Below are 10621 nucleotides of genomic sequence, written 5' to 3'. Positions count from 1 at the left end.
GATTGTTTGCAGCTTGATGGTAGCTTCAATGCTGTTTTTTAAATGTCTTGTGTGATGGTATTTTAAAATCTTTTGAACAGGGCGCTGTGCAAGAGACGGCGGCCTGGGTGGTAGAAGACATTTGCAACCACAGACCGCAGAGTTGTGTTTGATGAAATTATCTCTAGTCACAGATGCTGAATTTGACCATGAAGCCATGCATGTATCGAAAGAAACAGGCACATAATATTCTCTGTCAGTCAATTTCACCATCAGATTTCTAGTTGACCTTTTGTAGGTTAAAATTAAAAACTGCTCTTAAAACGTGAATGGGATAAATAGGAGGATGCATTTCACAGTGCTGTTTACATGTGTGATGAATTAACTTGTTTTCATGATTTTGTGCACTGCTTAAAGTAAAAAACGAACGTTCAGATGTGCATGTCTACTGCTTTATCCACACACTTTAACAAAACACTCAAAACAAATAAAAACACTGAGAAAAAACTCAAATTCAAATGCAGAGGGCTTTATTTCATGAAAGTAAGGTACATACAAAATTTCAAGTTACAAAGAAAGTGTTTTTTCTTGGGTTAACAAGACATATGTAACTCTAGTTTCATAGTTGCAGCTATTCACATTCTCCATCAGCACGTGAAGGGCATCAAGACCTCCACTTTATGTAAAAAAAGACAATGTCACTGAGCACATAGTTATTATCGCCACACTGCTGGTATGGTCCAGTTGTACAGCTAACACAAATGAACACTGAGGCGTGTATGTTGATAGTAACTTTAAATCAGATTTTTTTAAAATACAGTGCTAAAGAGAAATGGAACAACTTATGAAACCAAATTTAACTGAACATGTGACTTATGGTTTTGAGTGTCTGCTCTTTATAACCTACCTACATTTGTTTGATTTTCTACTTTCGACTACTTTTTCTACAAACAACAACTCTGTTGGCTTCTTTCTGAAACAACTACCATGATTAAGTAAAATGCCCCACCCAAGAGCTACATAAGAACAATATAAAACATTCCAGTTGAAGTTAATCAAAGAGCAATACAAAAACAGACACATAAGAGCATATTGATCATGTAATAATGAATAGTTTTGCATGGTGAGCATCACTGCCAGTTATGGACACATTTTGATAAATTAACTGGATTCATGACAACGCTGAGTTTAGGATTGAGGATGTCTGTTTGGATTTGTATATTTCTGTTCTTGTATGTGATGAGATGGACGTTTGAAAGAAAGAAAGACAAATGTGGAACTCTACTTTAAAGTGTACGGCACAAAATCACGTTACTTCAGTACATACTTAGGGGGATTCACAGTGAAGAGCTGGGTGTCATGTGAATAAAACATACTTGATTGTTTATCTTCATATCAGATCAGATAAGTGGGTGGGGCAGGGAGCAAGTTACTTGGCATTGGTGGAGCTGCTGAGCATCTTGCGGATGGCCTGGGCGATGGAGTCACGGTCGATGCCATAGATCTTGAGCAGCTCATGTGGTTTGCCACTGCGGGGGACATGAGACACTGCCAGACGAAGCTGATTAAGGCCAGGCTCATTGACCATTGCTGAGGACACTGCCTCTCCGAGGCCACCTGTGGAACAACAAGTCATTACATGAGAGGGATGTAGAGAGCAGGCAAATCCTCATCCTTGAGGCATCGCATTCAAAAGCTTTGAAACTTAATTGACAATCAAAATTAAGCTTTTTATAGGCATAATGTCATCTCAATATGTCATGTACAATACTTAGAGATGACAAAAAACATTACAAACAAGTTAAATCTAAACATGTTCCCTTGACCATTGTACTATTTTCTAGCCCAGATGTAAAGCGAAAAAGATACCTAACATCACATGAATGCCATAAAGGGACTGTCTAGTCAAGTCACCCTCCCCCTTCATCTTAACAGGCACAGGGCATGGCTGTCTGTGTTATCTAGGTCACACACAGCCCCATGGGCACATGCTCAGTTAAGGAAATCTGACAGCACTCTGCCTCTCTTGCTCTCGCATTTAAAACATAAAATACCTTGCCTGATAGGAGGGCACACAACAGTCAGTCTCTCCTGAGCCAATAAGCAAATGCCACCATATTGCGTCTCTGTCTCTGAGCCAATAAAAACATGCCACCGCAACACACCCAAGGGTCCGGACCAATGACAGGGCCAAAGCTGCATTACCCTGCAGTGCTGTTAGGTTGGTGGTGGTCATACATTATGCAGAAGATGAACAGTATCAGCAACTTTTATGCAAGCCTACCTTCATAGTAATGGTCTTCCACGGTGAGGATTCGTCCCCTTGTGGCGCGCGTATTGTCGATGATGGTTTTGACATCCAGTGGTTTGATTGTGAAGGGGTCAATAACCCTGATGGAGATCCTCTCTGGAAATTCAGTTCATTCAGTTAATGAAAACAACATAACGTGATACTTTAAATGTAACCGCGGCCACCGAAACATGCAATCTATGTAGTGGTCCTTGTAACAATAATTCTGCTTTTAATAAGAAGCCAGTCATTAAGATCATCGCAATGCATTTATGAAATATGATATGGTACTTGTCCACTTAAAGCAGACACTATCTATGAGTGCAAAATCTAAGGATAGACGTTGTTTATTTTATGCACAGTAAGCGTGACAATTATAGATAACATTAAAGAATTTGGCATTTACAATAGGTTTTATCTTAGCATATTTACATTTAATTGAAGTGTCAGAGATGATTTGGTTTATTCCTTATCTTCTTATGATTGCAGAATTGCATGTACTGTACCTTTCTTTAAGTGTTCAGCTGCAGCCAGGGCCTCATGCAAAGTCACTCCAGCTGCAACCACGGTCACCTGGTCATCTTTGCCCTGGTACACCACCTGGAAACAAAGAGAAAAGTATTATATTGTCTTTTAGGTTACAGTGTTGACAACGCATGGTGCGTTTATTTTGCAGTGATGCGAATCACCTTAGCCTGTCCAACATGGAAGTCCTCATTGCTGTTATAGACGATGGCGCTGTCTTGGCGGCTGGTTCGGATGTAGCAAACACCCTTTTTGAATGGAAACATTGGCATTTGATCACTGAGACATTTTGACACTAAATAGGCACATTTGGCTTTGCCAACAAATAAATGTTCTACAGATATCCGTTTATGTTTTCTGTACCTTTGTGATTGCAGCCAGTTCCACAGCCTTTTCTGTAGACACACCGTCACAGGGATAGAAAATGGTCGCTGTGGGAAGAGCCCTGAACATAGCCACGTCCTCAAGAGCCATCAGAGAGGGGCCTTCCTCTCCTGTAATATGTACATTTGTGTTTCATTGTATAGGTCCAACTTTCACAATGTTCTTAAAGGTTTCTGACAGGTCAGGTTAATGGCTGCATGCAGATACACAGACATAAAGCCAGACTTTGCATGCAGTATACCTGCACTAACAGAGGGACACCTGGTTCCCTGTTGACAGCTTCCAGGGCAGTGAGGAAGGGAGGAAATGGGAAGATTGAGTACTAGCTGTAAGGTCAAAGGGGGGTGAATACAGCAAGGAAAACACAGAGTTAGAGGGAAAGTGAGGATTGAAACAACTGTACACTTACAAACACACAAAGATCATTCTTAAAAGATCTTCATCATTGGGGTACTGTGCATATGGTCTGTGAAGATGTCTGGCTTCAGTTGGAGGGGAATAAAGGTGCATTTTTGTGAAGGTTTGGTAGGGTAAGGTGTGTGAGAAGGATTGTCCTGTCTTACCAGTGGACAGGCCGCAGTGGGAGCCACACAGGTTGATGTCGCATTCAGAGATGGCTGCCATCCGAAGCTGGTCATAGGCACGGGTGAAAAAGGAAGCAAGAGTGCTAGCAAACACAACGTTCCTCTCACGGGCAGCACATCCCATGGCAACACTGACCTGGGTAAATGGAATTTAAAGTTATTTTAGCACCAATACTAAAGAAAAGAAATATAACCTTCCACATGTCACTTGTGCTTCTAGAGATCTAGAACTATCTGCATCAAAAACCATATTCTAAAGTCTCTTTGAACCACAGACCATGATAAGTCCAGAGGGATCAGAAGAGTTTCCCGAAGCTCCAGAGCTTATTTTCCCATATGCGTGGATTCAGTGGCATGCCTCCACTTACAAATAATATCCTTTAGCCTGACTTCAAAACTCTCCCAAATACCAAAAGTGATTTCCTTGCTTTTTCAAAACCACCACAAAACCATCTATGAAAGCATAAATGGAATGTCAGATAGACTTGTCTAGATACAACCAAAAATAAATGACTTTAAAGGCTGCATTTAAAATATTAAATGTATCATCCAAACTAAAATAGAATGTATTTAATAATAAAGGTTACCATAAAAGTACATTTTTCTCTTTTTACAACATTTTGCATAATTTCAATCGATATATTTTCAATCGCCAGACGTTTTGCCATTCAGCGCTTGACTTTCTCTTGCATTCAGCCAGATGGTGCCCGGCTCGGCGCTGATTAATATTTTACTTCTGACTACACTTGTCATGACTGCTTAAAATCACTCACATGACCTACATTAGAGTTTGGTGCTGATTGAGCCAGCAATAACGGCATAAGGAATTTATGACTGAACGCCTCTCTCCAAATCATTAATCTAAGCTCAGATAAAGAATGACAAATGACCATGTGGGGAGTCTGTCAACAGCAGCTACATTGGCCATAACAAAGCAAGTGGGCTGCTTTGTTCATTATTGATTATGAATAGACAAGTCATGTTTAATTAAATACCGCAAGCTCCGACTGACAGCTGTGAGATGTAAGGTTGACTCCTATCCAATCAGAACTGAGAAAGAGCATTTTCTTAGCAAAATTCCAATATTAAAGAGGGGTTTTAAAAGCTTTACAAAATAAGAGAGGGAATTAATTATGCTGGTTGTAGGGGCACATACCATATTCTGCTGAGCAATGTAGCACTCCACAAAGCGGTTAGGGTGCTCGTTCTTAAAGATGTCCGAGCAGGTGAGGTTGTTGGTGTCTCCATCAAGGACCACAACACGTTCATTGTAGCGGCCTATCTTTGCCAAAGCCATCCCATATGCCTTACGTGTGGCTATCTGTTAGAAAAGTGAGACCAAATAAAATAGTCATTAACAAAGCTTCATCTTTATAAATAATTAAATAATGTGCCTTTGTGGTTTATTGTGTGCGGGTGGAAAACCTTTTCGCCAGTCTTGTAGTTGGGTGCGCTCGGCATCCTGATGTTCCTCAGGCTGACCGGTGGTGAGTCCTCTACGGGAGACGGAGGGTACAGGTGCTTGCTGCTGTTCATGATGCGACTCTGCAGATCCTTCATAACCATCTCGGCCATGTCTTTGGGTAGAGTTTTTGCATGCCATCCCAGCTTATCCTCTGCAGCTGTAACAACATGAACAGCTTATCACATTGTTCTGTTTAAACAGTGTTTCACTAATGCGTTACACACTTAGACTGTTATGTAATATGCACTAGGGTGAGAGCAATGCATTTGCAGATGAGGAGCGGAGAGTGACAGATAGTTACCTGGAATGCCTTTGCCCTTGATGGTTTTAGCAATGATGGCAGTTGGCTGATGACGTGGTTGGCTAAAAGCCTTGCAAAGCTCCTCCACACTGTGTCCATCAACAACAATGGCATGCCAGCTATACAAACACACAAACACACACACACACACACACACACACACACACACACACACACACACACACACACACACACACACACACACACACACACACACACACACACACACACACACACACACATTAATGCCTGACATCTGGTACGCTTGGTATACTATGCTTGATATAGGTGGAAATCATAGATGCACACCATGGCAGTGTAATAAATGTAATAGCTATGGATAGACAGATAATGCTCTTCTATTACCACCACCTACCACATAATAATCCATCACAGCATACAGTGGGCTACATTGAAACTGGATCAGCCTCTACTGCAATATACATTTTGATCTTTACGTTACCCGAAAGCTTCACAGCGCTTCTGGTATTTCTCTACATGGTGCTGCAGGGGTGCAGCTTCACTTTGGCCAAGACGGTTGATGTCCATGATAGCCACCAGGTTGTCAAGCTGGTAGTAGGAGGCAAACGACATGGCCTCCCAGACAGCACCCTCCGACATCTCTCCATCCCCCAGCAGGCAGAACACACGATAGCTGGGAAAAGGGTGAGATGATACGATTAGTATGTGTGTGTGCGTGCATGCGTGTGTGTGTGTGTGTGTGTGTGTGTGTGTGTGTGTGTGTGTGTGTGTGTGTGTGTGTGTGTGTGTGTGTGTGTGTGTGTGTGTGTGTGTATGTGTGTTTGTTTGCGTGTGTGAGGTGGGGTGCAAATCTTACAAAAATGGAAAATGTTCTCTGACAGTTTTCCAGTCTGATTGATTCTCTTTCCATTAGCTGACAGTTGGGATGATAACCAGCTGTGACATGATAACAGCTTGAGGCCCCTTAAGGTGTGGCTGCTGAGTTTCACACCTGCATTTAAAACATGTCTCCCTTAAGAACCCATGGCGCCATATGGGTCAAATACAACTAAATAAGGCAACAAGGAACATTGAATCAGTTTGTGAAAATAAATAAGTCATACCTAAAAAAGATTAAATGGGAAATCCACAATGCCGGAATTTGAATCAGATATGAAATCAGCTTTGATGGTACATACAAGTGAGATATGACTACTGGGTGTGTGATTATTAGAGCAGAAGAATTGTGAGAGCAGAGCATGTAGCCGGGGAACATACCCACAGAAACTGGAAAATCCTAATCACTGAACACTTTAATGAATTCTGCAGACCTACACATTTCTATTTGTTCATATAGACCAGGCAAGGGTTTTTTAAACACAAGCAAGAAATCTAGATCGCAAAAGAAAAACAAAATGCATTTAAGGAAACTAAAATGATCAAACCAGTGTGATATTTTTCAATTGTTAATCCACATGTATGACAAATTACCTGGACTTGTCAAAGTATTTCCCAGTGTAAGCCATTCCACAAGCGACACCAAGACCCTGTCCCAGAGAGCCAGTGGCAACATCCACAATTTGCTGCTTCTGAAATGCACAAGACACACACACACACACACACACATACACAGTGTTATTAAAAACATTTGCTAGACTGTTTGCGCTCTATAAGGTGGCTCCTTATTTGACAGCTTACGGGGTTTGGGTGGCCCTCCAGGGAAGAGTCAACCTGGCACAAGCTGAGCAGCTCGCTCTCCTTGAGGAAACCTGTTTCAACCCACATGGAGTACAGGGCCGGTGCAGCGTGACCCTGTGGGGGAAAAAAATCATAAATCAAAATTTTCTTTGCATTCTACACTGAAGTGATTAAAAGAAAAGGTCAAAATCTGTACGACATTAAAAACCTGACTCTCACCTTGGACAGGATGAAGCGATCACTGTTAAAGTTCCTCGGGTCTTCAGGGCGGTACTTCATGGTGTGGAAGTAAAGCACAGACAGGATTTCTGCCACGCTGCAGCATGATGTGGGGTGTCTGTGCAAAAGATGAGACATGCTATATGTTACACATATAGCAGGCATGAGTACAAAGACATGCATGAATGTACCGTAACCACAAAGACATACACGCAATACAACTAGTACTATGCATTTCCTAAGAAAACGCTACGTTTAAAATAAAAACTAATGGGGTTTTTTAAATGTCACAAATGGTAAAATAGTTAAATTTTGGAGCAGTAACTTTTTGAAATGAATTGGAATACACAGAATAAAGTCTATTTGTGGTAGTTCAATCACTGAGCCCTAGAAACAACGTGCTGTATACTTCATTAAAAGGCCCTAACCAGATTATAAAGAGATCAGGCAGTGGATGCAATCATACAAACAATCCTTACCTAGCACTTTTAAAATAAACTACCCACATTTTGGTAGTGCAAGCATTATGATGTGCTGATATTTATGGTTTGTTTTCAGTCTTTACCACAACTAAAGGTATAAATCAATAAAAGTATTTTCTATTAAAACTGTATGAATATTACACATGCAAAACTGTAACAAAGCCATTAGTCATTACTACTAATAAGACTTAGATATGTTACATTAGGTTACATTTTGTCAAATATAATTCAGTGCTTCCCTTTGTCCCTATCAGTGTCTGTTACCCTATGCCATAGTGAGTGGTTCTCAATCATGGTAACCCTCTTGCTTCTTTAAATATAGAGAACGTTTTAGGCTTCACACAATTCTTAATTATAGTGATAAATAAAAAACATGCATTTTGAACTTTAGAATTTGTGACACTGGAAATGTAACAATGCACTACCAGTATTTCACATTGTTTTAAGGGGACACAATATCACGATATCAGCTTAATAAATTCACTTTTAATGAATGTTCTTGTAAACAACGCAGTATTTAAGTCTATCTGCAACATACAATTGACCCAGTTTTGCACATGGTAGTCGATTGTGCTGTACTGCATATTAGCTTTCCAAAGCTAGAAAAATATATTATTTATCTGTTTGCCTTTTGAGTCCTTTCATTTCTGAAAACGGTCCATAAATGTTCTATAAAGCAGAATAATACAGGAATTGTGATATGTAGGTATTTCCATTTTGGGTTTCCATAGGCCTTTCCATAGGAGGAGAACAAAGGCAGTACATGCTGTTCTTTTAGCACTTCACTATGTGGGAAGAGGTCAGTAGACAGAGACCAGAGACTCTACATTTTTTTCGATCCAGGCTGCAAAGAAATATTAAGTTTGCATTATGTGTTTCATTCATTGTGCACGTCTGCATTGCAATCACATTGTTTAAGCTCATGTCTGAGAGCCAGTGCAGGCGACTCACCCGCTGCCTGCTGCAGTCGTTGCCTTGATGGAGTTGATCCGCAGGCGGTTGGCGATGTTCCTCAGCGCCTGCACTGTCTGCTGGTCTGGTTTGTGGTAATCCTCCATGAAGGCTAAATGTCAAGTTCCTCAGCACCAGAAAAGTGGACCAGCAATGATCCTATTTTAAGTTTGTGAGTATTAAATGTGTGTGTGAGAGAGTAAAAGTTGCCGCAAAGAGCAGCAGCTGTGTATGTGTGTGATAAAGAGGGAGCCGGAGAGAAAGAGAGATAGAATAGAGGAGAGGCTGGATATATCCTGTCAAGCGTGCAGACACATAGATGCACAAGGATAGACTGCACACACACACACACACACACACACACACACACACACACACACACACACACACACACACACACACACACACACACACACACACACACACACACACACACACACCACACACAGCCAGACAGAAGGGGAGAGGAGGGGAGAGGAGGAGAGAGGAGGAGAGAGGAGGGGGAATCCAGTGACGTGGGCTGGGTGTTTCTGCTAAAATCAAAGCGGCTCATTTCATTGGCCACTGTGAGACTGGGATGCTGGAGGTGTGTCACAGCTAGATGTGCATTAGTGTGTGGGTGTCTAAGGAGGGGCTGAATAATTGGGAAGAGGAGGGGGGGTCAGGCATTTGAAGCATCTCACCCTGATTCTCTTTGGCTTTGCTGTCTAAACTAATAATTCAGATTGTGATGGTAGGTGTGAATGTGGGCGTGAATGGTTCTGTGTGTGTGTGTGTGTGTGTGTGTGTGTGTGTGTGTGTGCGTCAGCCCTGAGATTGGCTGTCGACTTGTCCAGGGTGTGCCCCGCCTCTCACCCAATGTTAGCTGGCATTGGTTCCAGCCCTCCATGTCCCCTGAGGGTATAGGGGGGTTAAGCTAATGAATTTGATGTTGATGGTTCTTTGTTGTTTACTCACGCCAAACAGCACATTCTTACTGCTGAAGCCGAAGTTTGGAAACGCCTAAGTGGACTTTTCTTAGAAACGTAACACAAAACAGAGATGATGGATGTAAGTAAAAAATAAACAAAAAACATAAAAATAGGGACTGACAGAACAAAAGAGAAAATGTGGGAGAGAGAGAGAGCACAAGACGTTGGCATTTTCACGCTTTAAATTCTACATTTGCAGTAATCTATACCCAGACTCCACCTCATTTATCATACTGTAATCACTTCTATCTAATCACCGTGCTGACGATAATTGTTCAAGCATAACAATACAAGAATTCAAGAGAGAGAAAGATGAACACTAAATCTATTTTTTTAAATGTATTTTCTATTATTCTTTACTTTTGTTAATTGTTTGTTTTCTGGCGTCATGGTACAATATATAGTAGGATTTCTGTGTTGTAGTTGTGCAGTACAGTATAGTTTCTAACATTGTGTAGTAATGTGCAACAATCTGATGCAAGTAGCTTCGGCAATATTGTACTTAATTATTGTCATGCCATTAGAGCAATTTTTTATCTGAGAAATGGAGCAGAACTTAGCTGGAAGTAGCATCGCAAGGGTTCCTCGACAAAAAGCAATGGGATTGCCCCATTGGATGTTGGTATTGTAGAAAATAAGTTTTGTTGCCAACACATTTACAGTTTACTGCCTCTGTTATAAGACAACGAAAGAGTGAAAAAAGTGAGAGAACAATAGAGAGAGCACAATTTCTCTCCTCAGTTGGATCTCCTCTTCACTTCACTTCTGCCATGATACTGAGTTGTATTACTCTGAGGAAACTACGTTATTT

At 41.1% G+C, this 10621-nt stretch overlaps 1 protein-coding gene across 1 annotated transcript; it reads right to left on the bottom strand.

Annotated features, from left to right (window-relative positions):
- Positions 1-509: 509 nt before the first annotated feature.
- On the bottom strand, positions 510-9171 carry LOC134883326 (transketolase-like). Its single transcript, XM_063911648.1, has 14 exons — positions 8840-9171; positions 7407-7524; positions 7188-7301; positions 6981-7078; positions 5992-6183; positions 5529-5647; positions 5188-5384; positions 4919-5083; positions 3742-3898; positions 3158-3288; positions 2959-3042; positions 2776-2869; positions 2264-2386; positions 510-1596 (listed from the first exon to the last, which is right to left on the bottom strand). The coding sequence occupies exons 1-14, from the start codon at positions 8944-8946 to the stop codon at positions 1409-1411; spliced, it is 1887 nt and encodes a 628-aa protein (XP_063767718.1). The 5' UTR covers positions 8947-9171; the 3' UTR covers positions 510-1408.
- Between the last annotated feature and the right edge of the window lie 1450 nt (positions 9172-10621).

Source organism: Eleginops maclovinus, chromosome 20 (genome assembly GCF_036324505.1).
Source record: "Eleginops maclovinus isolate JMC-PN-2008 ecotype Puerto Natales chromosome 20, JC_Emac_rtc_rv5, whole genome shotgun sequence".
NCBI classification, from domain to species: domain Eukaryota; kingdom Metazoa; phylum Chordata; class Actinopteri; order Perciformes; family Eleginopidae; genus Eleginops; species Eleginops maclovinus.
The sequence above is the reverse complement of the archived record's forward strand: the minus strand, read 5'-3'. Positions and strand labels throughout refer to the sequence as shown.